The sequence below is a fragment of the Accipiter gentilis genome, chromosome 8 (genome assembly GCF_929443795.1).
Source record: "Accipiter gentilis chromosome 8, bAccGen1.1, whole genome shotgun sequence".
Lineage (NCBI taxonomy): Eukaryota > Metazoa > Chordata > Aves > Accipitriformes > Accipitridae > Astur > Astur gentilis.
The window spans coordinates 31,182,135-31,205,646 of record NC_064887.1 but is presented as its reverse complement, the minus strand read 5'-3'; the positions used below and the strand labels follow the sequence as shown (position 1 = coordinate 31,205,646).

At 39.3% G+C, this 23,512-nt stretch overlaps 1 protein-coding gene across 1 annotated transcript; it reads right to left on the bottom strand.

The window, feature by feature from the left end:
- Positions 1-1,527: 1,527 nt before the first annotated feature.
- On the bottom strand, positions 1,528-22,352 carry PDC (phosducin). Its single transcript, XM_049808671.1, has 4 exons — positions 22,219-22,352; positions 5,449-5,529; positions 3,509-3,669; positions 1,528-2,804 (listed from the first exon to the last, which is right to left on the bottom strand). The coding sequence occupies exons 2-4, from the start codon at positions 5,504-5,506 to the stop codon at positions 2,271-2,273; spliced, it is 753 nt and encodes a 250-aa protein (XP_049664628.1). The 5' UTR covers positions 5,507-5,529; positions 22,219-22,352; the 3' UTR covers positions 1,528-2,270.
- Between the last annotated feature and the right edge of the window lie 1,160 nt (positions 22,353-23,512).

The following is a 23,512-nucleotide window of genomic DNA, read 5'->3' as shown; positions in this document are numbered from 1 at the left end:
AGTTCCCACCAGTTACGTGGAGATTTTCTGGTGTGTAGAGGACAGAAATTTTTCATGCGTCTTCTTTAAAACATCTCATCAAAAAATACAAGATAAATGTTGTCCTGCTACTCAAGTAACTGATTATTTTTGTGGTAGACGGAAGATAATTCATTATCTTCTACATAACCTGTTACAAGATCATCAGATTTTCATAATGTTAGATAAATCTGCAAATCGTAGCTTTCCAAAGAGTCAACCTACAGATGCAAATGAAATGTTAAGATGAAGGTGATTTTAGCTGAGGGGTAAACATCATGCTTGAGTATGGGGGGGGAAAAGGACTGCTCTAAGGGAAAAGCTTTATTCCACCTGGAGTTCCATCAGAAAAACTTGTGACAGTTTTGCATTCAGAAATTTACAACACAGAAATCATAACATTTTGGAAAGATGCTATTTGAATTCTTGGTGGAATAAAATCATGAATTGTTTTACAGGTTAAAGAGGATTGTACATTGTTAAGAGATGATAAGGAACGTCATTCTTATTACTTAGGTGAGGTGAGGTTTCTAATGGTCTGTTAAAATGTGAATCCATGGCAAAACGATATTAAAAGGAGAAATTCAGTAGTGTTTTGATAGTCCCTAAAATTGGGCAAACAAAGAAGACACATGTTCTTTTTTCTTTTTTCTTTTTTTTTTTTTTTTTTGGCCATTATTTAAAGCAAGGCATAAGTTGTGTTGAAATTATTTTGTCTGAAAGGGTATCTCATGAATCCTTCAGTAATGTTTTGCAGGGTTATATTTCCCAAATAATTTTGAGTAGAATTACTTTGTTGTGCAGATCTGTTGGGAAGTAGTGCAACCTTCATCTACTCCTGTGAATTTTCCATGTGAATGAAAAGTGGAGAAAAAAAATGTGTTTAAAAGAGTGGTAAGAACCTGCTTTTAATGTGTGGGTTATATCACTGCAGCAATAGGTTCCCTGGTCCTGGCTGCTCAATTTTGAATTCTTACTGATTCATGTGCAGAATTTCGCAGGGTGACATTTCCATGGTGGGATCCTGACCCAAAGCAAAACTGAAAGCTCCCACTCCAAAGTGAGCAAAACGTGAAATTATCAAAGCAAATAAAAACTGGTGAGTCATATGAGTACTAAAAAAAATCTTTAACATTTTGATAATCTCAAATGTTATCAGCAAAATTGTGTGCAGTTAAGATAGAGATATTTCTGTCCTCAGAGTAAAATTCAGCCTTCAGCTTTGTCAGTGTGCAAAAGAAGTCATTGGAACTTTTCTAATGTTCTGTTGTCTTGTATCAGAACTAGAGGAGGTGGATTTTTCAGACCTACAGAGAGAGAGAGAGGAAGGTTTATAGTGAGTTTACCCTGTGTCTTCCTCTCAAACAGATTGTTAAATTGTAGTTCTCAGCAGCATCCCTTTAGCAAAACTTAAAACTTTCAGTTTAATAAATGTCTAATGAGTGCTTACTAATATTTCACATGTTCTTAAGGTTATGTGCTACCAATATATTTCACAGTTCCAATTGGTAGGTTTGTTAAGCTTTATTCAGAGTTATTACATAAGCACAATATACTTTTTCAGCAACTTGCAGACATTTTAAATATTACTGTTCAAAATATGGAGCAACAATGAACTGAAATTAGCTGATAATGTGCCTGTGTTAGCTGTCTGGATGACAAACTTAGAAGCGCTGAGCTAACTTCTGTATTTTCATGAATATTGAAATTTAAATGCAGAAGCCTAAAATAATGTGATACCTAAGCCATTTAGGAATGCAAGGACTTTGGGCTTTTTGTTTGTCTTTAATACTGTTGGATGAGATCTTGTTCCTACTGCAGTTGGTAGAAGTGAATCTGAGGAGCCAGGACTTGCTGTAATTCCAGAGCACGGGGATGGCTTTTTGTGTATGCAGAGGGATGGATCAGTTCTGTTCCTGTTGAAATTAAGTTCTTCCTGTGCTTTGTGGAGACAGGCATGAACCCTCAATTTTTAAATTTTTTTTTTTTCCTTAATTTTTTAGAGATCACCAGTATTGTCTCTTGTTCTTCCTATTACTTGTGGCTGGCATAGAGATAATGATGTACAGGACTGCCAGTTTTATGTGTTTTTAAGTAAAATTCACATACTAACAGTCAAGCCATTTTTATATATGTGTATCGTACAAGTAAGTCAGCAAAGACAGCCTTCTCTAAATGAGATGGGTGTTACTGAGATTGATTTACAACACACTGAAGAGGAGCGGGAGATAGTGAGGACTATGGCTCTCTAATTATTCAACATCTTGCTCATCCATGTTGCCATTACCATTTCCCAGTGCTGGAAGCTCCCTTTCAGGTAGCAGCCCATACTCATTTAGGAAAGATTCCACATCCACAGCAAAAAACTCCTCATTGAATTGTTCAGAAATGCTAATGAAATTGCTCAGGAGCTCACCACCCTTATAGACAAGTAGAGTGGGAAGCACTTCGTTTGAGAAGCGGTCTCCAGCCCCCGTGTTGGAGGCCTTGATCTTGCAGAACTTCACAGTGGTATACTCGGCTGCCAGGCAGGTCAAGCTGTTGTTGAGAGCATCACAGCCCTTGATGCCATCTTCGTAAATGTGGACAATGACGGTGGTAGTTTTACGTTCTTTCTCAATGGCTTCCAGGAACTGTTCTCCGTTCTGCAGCTCACACACGTAACCGTACTTTGGCCCAAAGCTCAGCCTCTGGTGCATATCCTGCATGCAGCGCTTGCGGTATTTTTGTAGGCAACTTTCATCTTCTTGCTCATCATGAATTAATTCATACTCCTGCATGCTCATCTGTGAATATTAAGAGAATATTATATTGATAAGTGGTAATCTGTTTGCACTGAAACAGGAAGAGACTCAGTTGTTGTCTAAAGAACTTTGCATTGAAAGCTTAGCCAGAGGAGCAGTCACTTCCTGCAGTGACTCTGGAAGGTCTCGTCAAGAGATGGGTGAAGGTCCTGTCTCAACATTTGCATGTCAACTTAATGGTATTGAAGACAGTTGCCATATTTGGCGAAAACTTCTGGATCTTCCAGAGTTGGTGGGAATTTTGCCAGTGACTGTAGTGGTGTCAAAGTTTAATTCATGTGGGTTTTTGGGTTTTGGGTCCCGTCCCCCCCCTTTCAGAACTGGTAAATGGTAATTAGTGACATTCAGGCTCAGAGCTCTACCCTGACTAGTAGGTTTTTAAACATGTTAACAATTTTCCATTGACTTAACTAAGGATAGAACATTGAGGCAGGGAAGGGAGGAAGAAAGGTCGAACTGTGCTCTGTGATCTGTTTTTGTGAAATATACTGCTTATTTTACTGAAGTTAGACTTTGCTTGAAAGAGGACTAGATAGGTGATTGCATGTGCATTTGTTCTGTCTATATTGTGTGAGCTCTGTGAAGTTGCAAGGGGGTTGAGTCTGGCAAATTAAGGATTTTCTAGCTTATAACTGGTATGTTTTATATAGAATCAAAAGTAATTTATTTTGCTTTTCTTCTCTTACCTTACGGCAGAATCTCTGTCTGGTGTCTTTATCATCTTTACTGAAAGATCTGTGTGGTGAAGACATTTGTCTAAGAATTTCTTTCTTGCTCAAGGATAAGGAGTCTCTATCTTCGCTTTCTAATTTAAACTTCCTCCAGTCATTGATCACACCTTTGGGCCCTAAGAGAAATGAAGTTAGATGAGAAACTAGCTGCCACAAGAAGTTGTCTTAAGAAGTTTCTGCTCTTTGCTGCTTTGTCCTTCTACCACAGTTTATCTGTGTGCCTCTCTTCCTTCCAGAGCGCTCTCCAGGAGTCCTGAAAACCAGAGCTTTGGGACGAATGTGTTACATTAGCCTCCAATAGAAAGAAGGAGGTTTTTTTCTAACCTGGATCACTTTGGTGGTCTGGTTCCCATCAGGATCCTGTAAAAGGATTTTGGTGAGCTACATGAGTCGTTAACAAGGATGAGGATGTCAAAACCTGTTAAAACTGACGTGTTGGCCAAAGTTAGCGTTTCACAGAAGTATATTTGCATTTCTCTATAGACAGTGTATTTGAATACATAATGTGTAAGGACTTATAGTAAAACTAAGAATACAGGACACTTGAGGGGTTGTTTTTGTTTTGTTTTGTTTTGTTTTTTTTAAACCCATAACTGTTCCAGTAGAAGAGTAAAGTGTAAGGCAAATGCTGTGATAATTCTGATTGTAATGCAGATCTCGGTCTTTGGAGCTGGTTGATTAAAGCAATTAAATTTTGAAATGGGGGGGAAAAAAAAAATTATTTCAGTGGTGTTTTTCAAAATGAAACATTTTAATCTGTATCTTAGGTTGTAAAGCAAAACCAAGGAAAATTTCGGTGTTTTCAGAGGTGAAGTTTATTTCTATGGAAAATTTAGAAAAGGCTAGGTAAGCAGCACTCTCTCTCATGAGAGAGATGTGGTGTTGCCAGTTGCCAAGACTCTGCTTTGGATTAAGTTTCAACATCTTGAAGTAGTGGCTAAAGGCACTACACCCCTCGGTGGAAAGGGAAGGTGACCTAATCTTTTGCAAACAAGATTCCAAAGCAGGAATTAGCCTGAACCTCTTGGCATAGTGATAACAGTACAGTAGCCTGATTTCCAAAACTATTTTGAAGCCTAGGTGTGGATGTAGTGCCCCACATTTGGATCTCTAAAAAAAACCCATATATGTAACAATCTTAGCCATCAGCAGCAAGGCTGGTTGGGAAAGAACCCCAGAAAGAGTTATTACAAGAGCTACACTTATTATAGCACAAAGAAAAAGAAGCCCTGGGAGCACAGGGAGGGAATGATTGCCATATAGTTACCTGTTGGTGAGGTGGGATGAAGTGATACCTGTCTGTAGAGCTGAATACAATGTCAGTACTCATAAAAATCATTGGTGATTGAGTGCTGAATTAAAAAGAATTGTGATTCTGAGCAAGGATGCTTTTAAAGTTTTTAAATGCTATGCTGTGTTTGCCAAAAGGATTTATAGGTTCACTTTTAGCACTGAACATTCCTTCTATAAGAAGGAAGAAATAATTCACCCTTTATAGTGAAACTTTATAACCTAATTCTAGCATGTGACTATGTTTGGGTTTTGTTGCAGTTTTCTTCTCTTTTCCCCAGAAGAAGAAATGCCATTGTTCATGACTGAAGCAACAAACCAACAAGGGATGTATTGGGCCAATGCTGTTGGTGGCTTCTTCAGGGGTCCTCTGCATTTGCCATTTGCTTCGGGTATGAGGAGGAATGGCACAAAGATCAGTTTGGTGTTACCTGCCCTTACATGAGGGCTGTCACTCCAAAATATATTCTCATTGGCTTTGGAGCCTATGTTTCTGTGCAAGGGGTTTGGCAAACCAATTGGATTTACTTGAATTCTGGGCTTCCCTTGTGAACAGGGACAGTTTAGATTATTTTTAGAAAAAAAGATGCAGTTAGTTTCCTTGCCTGTGTGTGTTGCCTGTCCTTCAAAATCTTCTTCGAAGCTGTTGGCATTTTCTTCCATTTTTGTGGCTGGAGTAGGAGATGCTGCAGGTCCAAAAAGGAGAACAGTTAATAACAGGATAGAAAAGGGATAAGCTTACAGTAGGTACAGTGCACTGTAATTTCCTGCAGCTGTTAGGTATCACCGAAGATCAAAATACACATGATAATTGTAGAGCTTCTCACTGTCTCATAGAAAGAAATTAGGTTATATGTCAGTCTCTTTAAAAAGATGTCTGACCAGATTCTTACTGAAAGTGCCTAGGCAAGGGTTTCTTCATTATACGGTTCTTTCTCAGTCATCAGAGAATACTGGAACATGGTATGAAACAATGGTGGTAAAACTTTCTGCAGTGGGAATGTGTAGTTAGTGTTTTGGGTTTTTGTTTGTTTTTTGTTTAGTCTCCCTTGGAATTGGGAGCATATTAATTTTCCGTGTGCTGTAAGTATTTATTTTTAAGTGTTGCCTGAACTGCTCGTTTGTATTTGAACCTGTTGGGCGAGACCTCTGAACATCCTGGAGTGAGACTGCTTGTACTGGTTGGGCCATGTTTGTTGCAAAACAAAAAATTATGGGGGTTATAAATCAAAATAACTTTCTTGTTCCACCCGTTCTATAAATAAGGCAATCCAAGGAGCCAGACAGCAATCACAGGACACTGTGATACAGCAGTACTCAAGCAACACCTTTTTAATCTTTTATGGTGAAGGTTTTGAAGGGTGAAGTAGAACCACTCCTCTTTGAGGGAAGAGGAGAGGTTTTACTTCATGTATTCCCACCAACAAGATGAGCCCAGCTGGGTGGTGCCAGAGCATTACAGAGCAGCAGGATTTGGCCAGACCACAAAGCTTTCAGGGTCAGGCTCATGTTCTGTTGGTTGCCAAAAGTTACAGTAAATGTTCTTGGGGTCCTGCAGCTTTCTTGAGAAGGTCAATTATCGGTTTCAGGAGGATATACTGGGGGAGAAGAGTACCGATTCTTCACATGCATTTTTACTACACTGCTGACTGACACCTACATAGCCCTCTGCATGAGCTCTGCCACCACACAGTACTGAGTCTTTTCTCATGTTGCAGATTAGTCATAAATTTAATTTTTAGTTGAAAACTGTAATTCTAACGTGATAAATTGTTACTGTCCACAGGAGTCTTGAGGCAGATGATTTGAGTGCTCCCATGTAGTCTAGACTAGTTTTAGCTGTTCAGATGTTACGGTAAGCTTTATTTGACTTCACAGTAAATCCCATCTTGAAGCAATTGCTAAGATGTTATATCATGAATGCTGTATTTAAAAGGTGCTGCTGTGTTAGACTAGAGTGATGTTAGTGTTGTAGCATGTATGCACAGGAGTAAATGCACCTTCATTTTTACATACCAGCATCAAAGAATGCAGTGGAATAACAGCTGAGCAAGACACAAGGGATCCAATTCTTGTGAGTATTGGGACTAAACCTGATTAGTAAATGTGCAATTAAATTGTTCCATACATGTACTTGTGGCAGTTAATCAAAACTTGTGGGAAGCACTGAAAACAAGTTTGGAAGAAAAGCAGGTAATGAATTATACTTTATTTGTATAAATGCTTTCGCTAAATAGATCTGTAGGTAGATTGTTGTCAGCGTATAGATCCAGATTACTGAATCAATTGCTATTCAATCAATTCTGAAATGGAAATACGAAGCTAATCCCTTCTCACATAGGCAAAACTAAAAATCTTTGCCATGTCAGGGATGGACGGCTATGTGGATACACTGGGTCAAAGCCTTGTAAGTCATTCCTGTGATTTGCATGGACATCTACAAAAAGCTCTTCTGTCTGCTGGTGCTGAGGATTTTCTTTGTTCCATGAGGAAGGAGAGGGTTTGATTCTCTGTATGCTTTACTGTTCCATAGCTTTTAGCCCTGAAAGGCACTAAAAATACAGCATATGAAACTAAGCAGTCTGTTGCAGGCTTGAACCAGAAAACTGACCACGCTTTTAGTGAAACGTTAGAGATGGGAACTGATTGCTTAATAAATGGAAGCTCTCTTTAAGTTACTGATCTGTTGTGCCTAATAAATCTGAAAAGAATAGGTGAATCGTAACAGCACAGAAAGCTGTGTTTCACCATGTCATTCTTCTGCAGCGTGGCATGAGGCAACAATCCTGCTGATGCACAGACTGGTAAACTGACCATGGATCTGGGATTGAAGGAACTCCTAAAACTTAATCCTGGCCCTGTGACTGAGTCAGGTTGTGAGCCTGGAGCAAGTCACGCAAACCGTTCTCCTTTCTGCTCAGTGGATTTATAAATATTTATTGTTCTTATCTTGGCGCTGTGAGAATTAGGCCATCCAAGCCAGGTGTTTCCCAGTTAGGCACCTGAGAACAAGAGCATATGAACATGTAAGTGCAAGGTGATCCGTGAGAAGCTCAGTTATAGCATGAGCTGACTCTCCTGTAGTACATGCTCTTCCTTTCAAGAAAGCACCATGGAAAAAGGTGTAAGCTTTTATGTTTAGTGTGTGGGCAAAAATGGGCAACCACCTGGGTCGGAAATTCTCCCACATCTTGTGAAGGGTTTAGATGGAGGGTTTTTTGGGGGGTGGTGAGGTGGTGTTCTTTTATATGTTGGGCAAGCAGCATTTTCCAAATAAAAAATTAGGTTCCTAGTATTTGGAGAAACGTGGGTGCTACCAGCTCCGGAGCATGTTGTGCAAGTGCCTCCATGAGGAAATGTCAGTGCATACTGCTGAGACAGTAAAGCAGATAGTGTCACGGAGCAGTTTGTAGTAACCCATCACAAGGTGACTTGGATCTAAAGTTGCCACTTCCCTGGCTTTACAGGTGCACTGAAATCTGGTGTGCCCAGCAGTGGGAACAGCTAAGCTGTCCTCTGTGCCAGACACTTTGCAACCCAGCAGACAGACTGCAGGGGTCGTGTTCATCTGCCCAGCTGCAAGTGGGTCCTAGTTAGTTGTCTGACAGTGCTGTCTTTTAGAAATTCATTAAGGTCATCTGTTAATACAACCCCCTTAAACCTGAGTCAGCCTGAGAGCATCATGGAATGCAGAGGTCACAGGCAGCACTTAGCTGTGTGGGGATGGTTGCATTCAATAGGGATGGTCTTGCATGCTGGAGAATGTACATCCCTGGCCTTTGCAACCACCTCTTACAGAATTCTTAACTGCTTTACATCTGGGGTTTTTTTTTTTTTTCATGTAAATTTGCAGTCTCACAATCCTGCTAAATACTTGCTCAGTGTTAAGAGCATGTGGTGTGAGCAGAATATCCTGAGAGGGTAATCAAGTCAAACAGCAATGCAGGATGATGTGCAGTGATGGTAAAGTGATAATATATGTCATTACTAAAGCAATTAGTTCTAAGGAAGTACTGACAGACTTTCAGGACACCAGCTGCATTGCTACTGATCTCAAGTTTTCTCTTTGCACGATTTTAACAGCATGTGATGTGCCAGATGAACAGCAATCTTTGTGGGGAAAAAAATTGCTGATTTAGAAGATATATTGCAATTTCATTAGCTTTTGTCATTGGTTTTGGCAACTGAAAGTGGTTCCTGACGTTTTTATTGAAAAGCACTAATGGGGAGAAAACTTTTCCTTTTCAGGTCTGCAGATCATCGAGGTATTAGACTGTATTTTGTAATGCATATGGTGACTTCACAAACATATTTTAAGAGATAGATTATTCTATGACTTCTTTACTTTCTTGTCTTTATGTCAGACTTTCTGAGTGAAGGAAGCAAAAATTACAGTTTCTTCATGGAGATTTGAGACCTTCCTATGTCCCAAAAGTCACTTCTTCAGCAAGAAAAAAGCCCAAACCCTAAGTATATGCCTGAAGCTACAATTTAATTTCTGTGAGCTTTGGATCTGTTGTAGCTCAAGAAAAACAGTTCCTATTAGTGATGCTCATCCTTCTGTTGTCATTAGACCAGATGGACCAGCCTTACTACAGGGTAGAAATGACCATTTGTTAAAGTGTTTCTTTTTATCCAATATGAAAGAATGCTTTCTGCTTAGTAACAAATATTTTGTGTCTTTGGCCTTTGCAGAGAGTTTTCTGTTTACCCAGAATTACTGTTTGGGGGGGTGGGTGTCCCCTTTTTTTTTTTTTTTTTTTTTTTTTTTTACTATTTTCTCTTATGCATATTGGATTTCTGAGAGAGCTCAGGAAGAAAGCACTGTACCTGTGTATTTGTAATGAAGACTTATTTAATCCTTGTAATATATTGCAGCTGTAAATACAAAAATAGTGTCTTCAATTGGTAAATTATAGTTACAGAAGAGAGGGAAATTAAAAAAAAATCTCTAAACAAACTATAAAACTCAAGATGCATTCTGTAAAGGACAAAGCCAATAAGTAAAACTTGCTCTCTAAAGTAAGAGGTTTTGCTACTAGTCCAATAAACAAACATGAGAAATGTCTTTCTCAAACTACAAACATACTCTAGGCACAGATTTGCTGCTGTCCATAAGTGCAAATCCCAGTGAAAATGCTGTTTTCTGTCTGGGCTTACATAAGGCTATAAATCAGCAGCATGCTGCTCATCCCCAGCAATCGGTAGGACATGCCTATGAACTGGGAAGTATGAAATTTTGGGGACTTATGGAAGTGGAAGAATGAAAATGTCAGCAAGATGTGATTGCACATTTAAGTTTCAAACTATGTGTGGGTGGTTGGTGAGCCGATACATGTGCCCGGAGTGTCCCCTTGGCTCTTGCCTCTTGGGAAAAGTGTCTGAATTTTAACAGCATTGCCCTCTACCCAAGTGCTAATTTGAATCTAGCTTCTCTGCCCATTTTTCCTGGTTTCCATTTGCAGAATTCCGTCTCTGTTTATTCTTGTCCCCTCTGTCAAGTGATAACGGCCACCAAATTCAACCGGTGGATGGGCAGTTTCTTAAGCAAGCAAGCCAAGAGAAGGAGCAACTCTGGATTTAAATGCTGGAATTTGGGGGAATCAGGTAAAATAACATGGAACTGGAACAATGCATCGTTCACCCCTACCTAGGTAGTGGAAATGTCCCAGTGTAGCAGAACTGAGTCCTCTGTGTGTGAGGCTCTGCACCTACTCTTGGGAGGGTAGGCATCCTCCTCTGCTAGCAACAGTGACGGATTTCCAAGGACCCTAATCCAGAGCTCACCAATGTCATTGCAGCTTTCTCAGGAACTTCAGTGCACTGCAGGGTGTGACCTGCAGCGCTGAGCAGAAACGGTTGAATGGGTATTTGCATGATTTACATGGTTAGGATGTGGGTGCTTCAGCCCCGGCTATGATCTGTTCTGTAGCTACTATACAAAGCGCTACATTCCCAAGAGACTGTTCATTTTTTTCGTGCCACGTTCTGTATGTTGCGTAGTTCTTGCTGTTAGTCAAGATGGGTATTTTCTGAAAAAGAGACTGGGCAGGGCATTGGAGTGCATCAGTATCGTAAGGACCAAGTGCTTTTCAGCTGGCCCCTTTTAAAAAAAGAAAGGGGGTTGGAGGAGCGAGAGCACTATCCATCCTTGGTCATGTATGCATTTGGATTTGCAGGAGGCATTAGCATCATTACATAAGCAAAATCAATGTCAAGGTCGGAGGTCAGAATTTCAGGCTTGGTGCCAGAGCATTGCATTGCGGAGGAAGCCGAAAGCTGTAAGCACCTTTAGTGATCTGCTCCCGATGATGACTGCCAGGCACCAAGCCAGATCGCTGCTCATCGAAAACACGGAGTACCTGCAGCTCCCTTTGCACTCGGAGACAATCAGGTCCCTTACAGTGAAGTGGATAAATAGAGATTTAAGAGCCAGCCTTCAGAGCTGCAGTCGCCTGCGTTGACTGCTTGCACCAGTGTTGTGTTACCCAGCTGTGCGAAGACAGGCTTATTATAGGGATAAATGGAAATTTCCTGGGCTTACCTAAAGGAAAAACATGCTTTATCATGTAGTGGTTACATCACTGTGTTTGGGGAAGAAAACATCATTTGAAAACACCAGAACAGGACTTTATTTGCTTAAAGAAGAGGTCATACAATAGGAAGAAAATCTAAACCAGGATGGGTTGACGTAGAAAGCTGTCAGCTTTGCTGCAGGTCACTATGATGAGAGGGTTATGGGATTGGATTATTCGCTCTATCCGCTTTAGAAGAGTTATGCTGTTCTGTATTTGTGAGATGGAAACATTTTAAATAGATGCAGTCCAATGTTTAATTTATCCTTAAGGCTTTGCCAATTAGGAAATTCCCTCTGTGACTGCCCCTGGCTTCAGCATTGTGTTAGGTTAAAAATCATAGGGTTAAAAAAAAAAAATGCCTTTCTCTTCCTCTTTTTTTTTTTTTTTTTTTTTTTGTCTTTCAAAATTTGGCCTATAGTTATGCACCCAAAATTGTTCATCTTTTATAGATTGCACATTTTTTCTGGATTTCACTCTGAAATGGGAAATTAGCTCAACATTTTTCACATCAATAAGCTTTACTTCTACCACAGTGCCACTATGGAAAGACAGAAATGCAGATATTTTAAAACAGGACTTGTTTTATTATTTCAGAAAAAATACCAGTTGACATTAATAATGTCAAATTTCAGTTATCCTTATCGTTTTATTTGAAAAAGCTTAATTTTGCATATTAAGTGGTGAATGTCTTTTGAAACTCAGGAGTCAAATTTTTGGAACATGTTACGTATTTGTTGGGGTGGTTACATAGTTGTTACTATTGTGATGAATTAATCTTTTTTTTTTTTTTTTTTTAAATTTATTCTGTCAGGAAACCTATTGTTCATTTATTTGCTTTTTAAAAAAACTTGCATATCTAAGTAGGGTGGCAGAGGAGGATGGTTGGATGCTAAGAAAATGTCTATTTGAAGCGAAAGCAGAACAGTCAATGTTTTCAAATGCAGATATCTAAGGGCACAAACCTCAATCCGTGTTTAACCTCAATGTCTGGCCCAATTTGTCAGATGGATTGAGCATTTCACCACGGTACTCTGAAAGTCAGGACAGAGTTTCAGCTGATGTTTAGGTACATGCTTAATTTCTGAGCTCTAAGTAAACATCTGTATGCCTGATAGAATTGACATGTCCTTCAGAGTTTTGGTCGGAGTTTATTGCTGTAATTAGCAAAGGCATGATGAATGGCAGAAGTCCAGGGGAGGGATTTCATATATTTTTTTCGAGCTCAACAGATGTTTGGCAGTGCGTATAATCCCTGTAATTTGTCAAAAATCACTTATGTCAGAGCTGTAAGTCTAGCAATGACTGGAGACAGGTGTTTAGAGAGGTTGATGGCCAGCATTTTATGGAAAACGGAAGAAATTTAAATATGTTGTGAGGTTAATTAAAGATCTAGAAGAAGTAGTACCCTGTAGGGACTTTGAACAGACTTACTGCTCCTTTCCATCAAAAAAAAAAAGGGTGCCTGCGGGGGAGGGCTGGGAGGAATCAAAACTTGTCAAATTGGGAGAACATCCACCATCTGTTTTAGGGCAGGTCTTATCCAAGAATGCCTCCTAAGGCTCTGGATATGCAAAAAATTGCCCACAGAAAACAGTTAGCAAAATAGATTTGCCTCAGAAATGGTAATATTTAATTCTGGTGTGGGTTGTTTGGTTTTTTTCTTAGCTTGGTTGAAGTTTTTTTTCAAATATGTATTTGTAACTGTAAAAGTAAATCAGTAGGAATTCTTGCTTTTGCTTTCTTCCTATCTACACTTTGTTGTCATTATCTGCAAAAGGCAGGCTTGACCGAGCCAACAGGCTCCCTATAAATGCAGGGTATACCTGAGCAGTCTTTCTCTCACATTTGAGAGAATGAAGCAATTTAAAAAAAAAAAAGTTGTTCATGACAGCTTTCAAATTCATGTATTCTTCATTCCTGGCTTTCTCTGAGCATTAACATGCATGCTCTGAGATGTGCGAAGATTTTATTTGCTGCTTTCCCATCATTTGAAAAGTTATATTATCTTCCAATTCTGACACTCTAACACCAAATTAGTACCTTTCTCTGAAGCTCTACTACTGGACCTACTCACCCAGGTTGGATGGAGTGCAGCATCTAATGCTTTGGGCAAGCTAGGGCAGTAGCTCTTGACAGGGAGTATTTATTAACTTCTTGGCAGTTTAATTAGATTTACACATGTCAGAGTCAGTTGTTCACATGACCTTGTTACAAAGGCATTTAACTTAAGGCACCAACAATGGGATGCTGGTTTTTCCCAACTTTATCTGGTCAATGCAGGACGTAAGCCTTCCAGGTGGCTTTGCAGAAAATGAGTCTGCGTTGCCTTTTTCAGCTGGAGAGCCTAACTGTGTAACATAGGTGATTGGGTTAGGCTGGGGTGAATCTCCCATCCTCCTGGCTGTTATGTTATCAAGCAGATATTCATTCTGTATTAATAGCTTTCAGCCACTCTTAATATGGGAAGAGCCACTGCCTAGAGGTGAGATGATTCTAGTGTTCTGTGATCTCTCCTCCCAACCATCCACTAATATTTTTTACATGTGCAGAAATAGGAATAAACAAATGTTTTTCTTCTGTCCTGACACTTACACAATAGTTACATGTGCAGCTATTGGATGCAAAATTGTTTTCATATTACAGAGCAGAAAGTGAAACTTGCTAGTTGGGGGGGTTAATTTCCGTATTTATCTTAAATGGGAAGACCCATATGTAAAAGTGATATATCTGTATTTGTCAAAAGGTAGCAAAGACATTGTTGAGGAAGGCACAGGCAATCTTGAGTTGGGTCAGTATATCCAAATTAGATGAATTAGAAAAAAAATTTCCTCTGTTGAACTGTAAAGCTGTTGCCAGCTGGAAGTATTAAAAAAGGTTTTTTTGGGTTTTTTTTTTTTACTTGGCCATTTACCAAAAAATGCAGTAACTGTCTATAAAGTAATTGATTAAATGATGGATGTCCAAGTCCCATTCCCACCAACTGCAACTTCACAGGGTGTGCTGCAGGGTTGCCTGGCCCTCTTGCTTGTGATATCAGAAATAACGTCAACGTCATCTCCACTGTATGATCCTGACATACCTGTGGCAATTACAATTGCATGAAGTAAAAGCAATAGTAGGAATGTATTCCTCATGTTACCTTTATTAATCAGAAGATGAAAGCCAAAGCAGACAATATCGTGTGGCCGCAGAGAGCCCTGGAGGGCTGTAATTCCTGCGGTGGTTATGTCGGGTCCATGGCTTCCTGGTTTATGCCTTTCCAGCACAGATCTTTTATACCCTTGGTGTCATTCCAGAGGCTTTGTGTTTTTCTTTGGATCCTGTGCTTGACTCTTAATTATAAATGGTGAACTTTCACCAGCTAAATTGTAAACAGCTTTACATGTGGCTTGTAAAACTGCATAAAATTAGAATTAATGTTTTCACTTCCTTTGCAGACCAAAATTAAGCAAACTGGGGTTGTAGTTGTGCAGCAACTAAGGCATTTACACAGGTTTCTCTGAATGTGTAAATAAATGTCACAATTTGGAGAAAAGGCCAGTGGTTTAAAACACATGCTTTTCCTATCCTGCCTCAAAACATAGCTCAGATAAACAGCATAGTAAATCCTTTCCCTGCGACTTGCTTTTATTTATGTAGAAACCGTAGCGCAAATTCTGGGCCAGTTTTTCTGTATAGACTTAGTTGTTTCTAAGACTCCTTCACAGGGACTGCCACGGGTCTATCATGAAATCAATTCCAAATACTTTAGCCTTCCCCATGGTCGGGCTACAGTTGTATTACCCCATAAGAAGCCAGCCCAGCTCCAGCCATCTAAGAGTGATAATTTCTTGAAAACTTCTAACATTCGTCAGAGCAGAAGAAAAGAGCATTGGCATCAGCAGGAAGGGGCTGCTTGTAACAAGCAGCAGGAGGTACCAGGAAGCTTGTTTGCTTAGGGGAGGGGGGAAGAAGAGAAAGGGAAAAAAGAAAATGAAGGGAACAAAATGATCTTAAAGAAAAAGATCGTACTCTGATTCATTTAGTCTGTTTCTTATGTGCACACCAAGACAGCGCTTAAATGCCAATTTACCTCCTAGGGACAGATTTAGAGCAAAGCCCAGGTGAAGCATTACTATCACCTGTGTGATATGAAAATGCTTATGCAAAACCCACGAAAAAACAGTTGTCACAGATACTGCAGTCCCAGGTATGGGTGAAGATGCCTGAATTCCTTTGGTTCCTCAGTGCTAATCTTAAGGGTAAATGGAAAATATATCCAACAGCGTGAGTTTCTAGTGAATAAAATGGGAAATGAGTGGTAAGTGCCTGAACACAATGTTCCTCATATTGTAGGAAGTTGCTGCAGGATTTAGGTACCTTTTGCAAAGTGTCAGAGCAGCCCCATCTCATTGCTGTTGTGGCTGACAATGGTAAGATAAGCCAGGTCCTGACCTCTTCTTTTTGCAGCAGCTGGCCATAGGATCAAGAGAAGTAAAACCAAGAGATACTGAAGGTGTTCTGATGGTGGCTTTTCTCCTCCCTCCGTATTTGTTTATGGAGCAGAGTATAACATTTGGTTAAACCTGAGCTACTGTAGGAACTTGGCTGCAGCTGTGGAATTAGCTGCAGCAGACGTGGGAAGGGGATGGAGTAGCAGTCATATGTAGTGTGCTGTATTTAGGAAAGGAGAGGAATTCTGTGAGCATTAGAAGTAATGAAATCTGATTTTTCTAGGATTTTTTTCTAATGATTTTGGTGTCTAAAAGCTTTTTTTGTGGCTTTCGCACTTAAAGGGGCAATTCTCCAGTGGATTCTCCAGTGTTAAAGCACAGAATGTGAATGCATGCAAGAGCACTCACCCTCCCTTTGGGAGAATTAGACTCAGGTGCAAAACCAGAGAGTATCATAAATCAGAGAAAAAACATGCTATTTCAGATTACCATGATGTCAGTTATTTGGATTAACATCATAAATGACTGTAACAGCATTAACTATCCTAATAGAACAGTTCAAATGTGAATCTGTTTGTAAAAGCATCATTTATTGATGTGATCCAACAAGGACTCTAAAAAAAAAAATCAAATTATAATTCATTTAACTATTTAGCAGTCAATAAACACTAGGTTGGTCTGTGTGACAGCAAGTCCATATTAGTCCCTATATTTAGAATATTGTAGGAGAGTCTTGGATGATGCATCAATATTCATACTAAACAGAAGAGTATAATAAAATTCTGAAGTCCTAAAATGATTGTTACTGTATTTTAAATAAATAGCCACTTTCTAAAATGATTTATTAAGTAAGATCTGAATAAATGCATTCTAGTGTGTTGTTTACCATAGGTTGTGGATTACTGACATCTCCAAGACAACTTGGTTCAGTGGCCTGAATCCCTTTTTGGATGAACCACGGGACCTAACTAATCTTGAGAGGATGCAGGTATGGATAATAGGAAGGAACAAAAATTTGCATTCATTGGGAGAGACGGTCTCTTGAAAAGCAAAGAGTGCTTGGAGGTAGCTGTAGTGTGGGCACTGAGGAGGTCCCCAAGGTCTAAAGGCACTATATTTAGACCTTGGATGGTCAATGGCTGGCATGTTTCCTCATCTGATAGAGCCTGACTTCTCCTAACTCTTTCTGAGGGTTTACTTCATCCTGTTTGGCTTAAGGCTTAGCAAGGTTATTTTTAGCTAGGCTGTATTTTCAAATGTGCCTCTTGCCTACGACCAAAGGCGAGATGTAACAAAATAAACCCAGACAGCATCCAACGTGCAAGAGAATGAAGGTGCCAAATGCTGTCTTCTGGCCTCTCTTCTCAAGAAAGAAATGAGGTCTCCCCACGACCAGTTTTGCATGTCATTGAGGTTTCGAAGGACACCACCACCAAACTTAATGGTCAACAGCCTTGATATGCTTGGATTTAACTTAAAATTTTCAGTGAAGATATTTCATTATTGTGCGCTTTCAAAGAGGCGAGATCCAAGGCTTTATCTCATAATTTCTTTTAAAACAGCCTCTGTTTTCTTTATTTAAAGATTTCAAAGGCCTTCCCTAAGGGATCTCTGAGAAAAGGAATAACTAGTATCTTTACTGCTTTAAGCCTGAACAGTATCCCTGCTATAAGGAGAAATGGGAATGTGTGGTTATCTTTGAGTACTGCTGGAGGCAGCTATTTTAATAGGATTCCAGCAATTATGAAGGACAGGACTGAGAACCACAATTATTTTATTTGATAGTTTGTGTCAAAATGACAAGACTTTATTATAACATGCTTTCATCTCAAATTAAGATAAAATATTTAATTCCATGCAAAGCAACTCTCCTTAATATATTGGATAAGTGGAATCATTTAAGCATATTTTAATTATGATGTCATATTATGAATGACTGTTAAACTACTGAAATGGCAAGGGTATGCAAATAGAAACAAATTTAATTTCAAGATGCCATTTGAATTTTTTACTTTAATGTTTTCAATATGATGATACTGCTTTTGTGGAGGTTCTCATCAACACTGACACAATTACCAAAAAAACCAAAAAAAATCAGTGAAATAGTTTTTGTTAAGAACAACTTCAATAACACATTTTCACCTGGCTCTGTGCAAGACCTGTTAGCCAGCAGCTTTTTACAAGGCTGAGAAAGACCGAGAACTGAATCTGCCGCCCAGCGTGGCTGCATTTAGGCTGACATCGCTGCTGCTGTTACAGTTCACAGAGCCTTATTTGGATGGCTGGCTTAGATAACAAGGTGGTAATTTGGAAATTTTTTGGAGGGCCTTTGACCATGTGGAGTTTCGTAATGCAGCAGGTACTTTGCTTGGAGCAGCTGAGATGGCTCGTTAAAGCCCAGCTTAGTGCTCTCTGCAGGAATCACCGTTCCCGCAATGTTGCCATCCCTTCCTCTGATTGAATGCAGTGAGAAAAACTATATGGCATTTGCCTGCTACGATTTCTTCTATTTTCCTTCTTTCTCTTCTATTACCTGTGGCTGTTAGAGTGGAAGGGGTTCTGGGTCATCAAAAATAGTTTCTTGTTTTGGCAGGCAAATATATGGAGCTATTTTTCAGGCTTATCATACTTCCTCTACTTGTTGTTGCCCTCATCTTGCATGTCTGTCCAAAATGAAAATGCCCATGAAAAATTGAAATGTTTCATTCCAGCTTAAAAAAAAATAATTAATACAAGAGATGACACAAATTCACGAAGTCTTGTGTTTGAAATAGTTGGAAGAGATTTTTTGTTTTGTTTTGATTTTTGTTCTTTTACCCAGAAAGTGCTGTTCCCCTAATTTTGGCTAACTCTGTGTAAAAGGAACTAGTCCTTAAGCCTTATTGTTCCTAAGACTATTCATATTAGACATATAACTAATGATTAGAAATTGTTTTAGATATGATTAATAGAATGCAGGTGCTTATAAGATAATATGCATAAGCTGATTATTTGTCCTATGTGTCTCCCCCTCTATGACTGGCTTGAAACCCAGTCAAGCTGAATCAACAGAAGAAGGATCATACATTTTAGACCTAAGACATGGGAGTAAGTGATTAACTTTAGAACAAGATAAATTAATAGAATAGCCTGAGTGATTTTCAGAAATTCAAAGGTAATCTTTGATGTGTAAGAAGATAAGTGATTGTGGTGACCAAAGACCTTCTGCCTATGACCACTAACTTCAGAAGAACTGGGGCACAAGAATTGATAAGATGATGAATGATAATGACATGGGAACAGAGACTGACTGGAAAATTACAAAGACTTTGAACTGGGACAATGGGTGGTAAAAAGGTATATAAGATTGGGAAATTTTTGGAAGGTTGCCATCCACTGTGGTGGTGGCCCAACTCTGAGTTGTTAATAAAGCAAACCCAGAGAAACTCACATTTGAAAAATCTTTAACACTCTGCTTATACCTGGTATTGGGTAGACCCCCATTTCTCTCTTTCATTCTATGTTCTTCTACTCCTAGTTCTTTGATATCTTCCTTCCAGTAAGCAGCAGAATAGGATTTCCTTTGTACTTGGATACTGATGGTGAAAATTGCTCTACAGCTTTCATTCGATCTCTGTAGGCATGGAACATTAAAGGCAAAAACTGTGGTGTATGCTCATTGTAACATAATGGAGTTCTCTGTGTTGATTTGTAGCATGATCCAGCTTACATTTACATCTGTGAGAAACACTTCACTGTATTGGGACTCAGGCTAAATCTTTGTGCTCCTTCAAGGAATTCAGAACTAAGGTTATAATTCAGTCTAACTGTGGTTAGCCATATGCCTTAAAATTAAGCCTATTATGTGGTTTAAGATGGGATAGCACTGAAAGCTAGTTACCAGACTTCCCAGCTGACTTCCCTGCATCCTTTTCCCATGTTAAACGTATCAAATCACAGGCGCAACCTGATTTTTTTCTTTCCTCTCCTTGCTCACTAATGTCTGACCAGAATGCTGTACAGTCTCTGGAGTGTTTTCTGTCCACAGGTGGCTTGTGGAATATGGATTTGTTATTCTGATTTTATACCACTGGCTATCTGAAAGTGGTCTAAGAAGACAATAGGTCTAAAAGATGGGGTGGAAATATAAGGGTGATGTAGTTTTTTCATAAGTTCTTGCATCTTGTGCATTTAAGACTATTCTGAAGTTGCACAGCTTTTGCATATAATGAGAATCACAGCCTCCTGTAACTGCAGTTATTTGCACAACTGAGCTGACTAATCACTGTAATCCAGTCTAGTGCAATATTTATTGAGCATTATTTCCCCACTGAGGTGGGGCTACTGATTGTATTGGTCAGGCCCTTTTTTCTGAATTGGTCCTTTCTTTGCTTTTTTTTTTTTTTTTTTTTTGAGAGCTGGAAAGGGGCAGAGATGCCCTTTAATAATGTAATTCACCCAGGGAAAAACTTTGCAGCTGAGATGATGATATCTCAACTATCAGATCATGAGCATTTTGAAGATGTAAAATACCTGTAGGGTTTTTGCACTTTGTAAATTAGGAATAAGGGAACCCTGTGATGGCTTCAAGATCCATTGCTACTAGTGATGAATTCCCTTTATCACTGGAAACCAGTAGTTGCATATACTAGCATATAGCAGTCATCTTTAGCTATGCAATTTTCTCTCAAGTTGTATTATTTTGAATATTATCTTTCATTCCCTAATGCATTTCCCCATGACTTTAGCTGTGCTGTAATTAGAATTGCTAGGGTTAGACACTAATATTTATAACAGAGATCAGCTTGAAATCCCGTTCTGAAGTAGGATGAAGTATTCACATATAATTCTAGCAATCTGGTATATATCAGCTCCAGAAGACTGACTTTATGTTCAAACAGTTCCCCTCTGTCAAAAAAATTTCAGGTACTTGCAGAAAACTTGTAAAGCTGTTGACTGTGAAGATCATATTGTTTGTGTAAGCAGGTTGGAAGCAAGAATCCAAAATGTAATGTTGCCCCAAGGTTTTTTAACCACTTACACCTGTACAATTCACAATGTGCTCACCTTCTGGGGATCTCAGCTGTAGAAAGCAATCTCTCAGTATCAAAAAATGGGGTTTAGTGGACTGTTATATATACCAAGTTTTCTTTGTTTGCTTATTTTATGGTTATTTTCTAAGGACTGACATATATATATTTTTATATATATATATCTCAATATGGCTGCTGTTCTGCCCACTGCCAAATCCAAATCTGAGTACAAATGACAAAGATGTGCCATGGAGAAGAGCAAAATACTGATAAGTAAGTAAAGCAGTCTCTGCATCTCCATTGAACTGTGTGGATCTGAGGATTTTTTTCCCTTGCTGTCAATGGCAGATTGCCCTCAAAGTAGGTAGGCTTACCAGCTAGATGGGGACATTTTCTTCATCTTTTCAGGTAACACGTCATTTATACCTTTAGTTATGTACTGGTAACCTGCCTAAAATTAATGCTGTCACACCAGCTACAGAGCAAAATTTCTTGTCCAGTACATTTGGTTTATTATTCTTTCACACCAATATTTATACTTACCAAAACATTATTTTGCAAGAAAATAATACTGAGCCTGAAATTAGATACCCGGGTAAGAAGGATTTATTCTAAAGTTAGGATTTAGATTTTCTTGGAAGCTCTGAAAATGATGGACCCAGACCTGAAAATTTTCTGGGGATTATCCCAGACATTTGAGCCCTTCACTCACCCTTCACCAGAGCACAGAATTCCATCCCAGTACAGGCAGAAGAAATGGCGTGTTTATATTCTCTTGCAGATTCTTATATACAGGTTAGTGTTCAAAGATAGGTTACAAAAGAGCAGAAATCCCATTTTGAATTAAATTAATGACAAAATCAAATGAGAGGGAGGATTCTATGCAAGGGATAGAAAAGCTCTGTTAAATTAGATATAGGTGTCGCTTACGATAGTCTGGACACACACCGTCAGCAGCAGCTCAGGGATCAGATTTCTAGTATATTTCCTCTTCCCCAAAATGACTCCATCTGGAGTGAAACATCACTTACGGTCCATGCTAGAGGAAAACCTGTATTTATTTAAAGCGCGAATAATGACAGTTCTCATAGCTTGTTATTCTCAGCTTAATCAAAACAGCCTGCCAAATTCATAACTGGAAATCTGGCATTAGTTTTTATCTCAACAGCTACATATCAGCCTGATGCCAAAGGTGAGGTTCTTCTGAGAGACTGTATCAATTAAGTTTATCTATTAGAACGTTTAATACACAGCCAATAAATTTTAGCAGCTGTGGCCATCTTTGAAACACCATATTTTATTCCCCTACTAAAATAAAGCTTGAAAGGCAATCCACATATAAATCACTCTACCTGAGAGGCTCAGTTGCTCAGCTCTGCTTTTTCCGAGTGCTGACAAATGTCCTTGGTGGTTTCCAGGAGAGAAACTGGATTACAACTGACCACAGATAGACCTGGTCTCAGATTTACATCTCTGTGTAATGATGACCCTTGCAGAAATAGCTTTGGACAGGTAATAGGATTATCATAAGGGAATTAGAAAATTCTGTTCATTAGTTTGAGCCAATGAAATTGCAGACTAGTTAGAGGTTTAAAGGATTTACTGCATAGATATAATTGGGAAGGGAGAAAAACAACTGAGCCTGAAGAAGAGATGCAGATGGCACCTTGGTATTGCAGAGCAGGGTGCAATAAAAATGCTGAAGATACATAGATGGATTATAAGCATGGTATAAGAACCCATTACTGTATGCATGAAAGCTACCCTTACAACCCTGATGGCCTTTTAAATATTTCTGAATTGTGATAGGACTCCTGTTTATAATAAAGGATGAAGCTATTCATGGAAATGATGCTAATATTTAAATAAATCACGCAGTCATACCTTGCTACTCATTAATTTAAAAAATTAAGTACTTACAGAGTGCAAATGAAAGAAAGGGGGAGAGAGTGTTTTATTCTATGGGAAACTATAAATGTCTTTTGTGGCATTAAGAAGCGTTAAATTCAGAGCACCTTTAAGTGGAAGGCTTGTATTTAAACATCTGCACCTGTGGCTCTTACACGTAGTTGGGTGCTTTGCAACCAAGAAGGTCCCATCTCTCACCGACACTGTTGCTCAGACAAGCTTACGGGGAGTGGCTCTGTGGAAATACTGACAAGTAACGAACGCCAGCAGAGGTGGGGAAGGGAAGGGGACCCTGGCTTCGGTGTCCATGCCCGTGCATCTCCTGGTGAGGCAGTGTGGAAATGACCCAAGTGCAGTGAGGTACCTTGACAGTTCTCCTCCCCTTGAGCTCGTGTCTGATTTTGGTTGTGCAGTCAAGGAGAACTGGGAAATGCTGCCACCGATGCCCATGGGATGGTGGGAACTGCTGTGCTTGAAGCTGTTTGCTCTCTCTTGTGACACATTTCTTTTGGAATTCTTCCTCTCTGTTTGGACCCTGAGTTTGCTGGTGGGTATATCCCACTCTAAGTTTCATAATGTCTGCTGGACTAAAGCTAATCCCAAAAGTTAGTGTGAACTGCATTCCTCTTACGGTCCGCACTATTTCAGTCCATCATTTTGTTTCAGCTTATTCAAAGTGCTTATGCAGCAGTAATGGAGTTAGTTTATTGCAGCACCAAAATCAGTAAATTTGATGCA

Coding starts and splice junctions, on each gene's coding strand:
- PDC (XM_049808671.1), bottom strand. CDS start 5,506: ATGGAAGAAAATGCCAACAGCTTCGAAGAAGATTTTGAAGGACAGGCA. Junction 3,670..5,448: donor AGGACAGGCAACACACACAG/GCAAGGAAACTA, acceptor CATTTCTCTTAG/GGCCCAAAGGTGTGATCAAT. Junction 2,805..3,508: donor GACAGAGATTCTGCCGTAAG/GTAAGAGAAGAA, acceptor TAATATTCACAG/ATGAGCATGCAGGAGTATGA.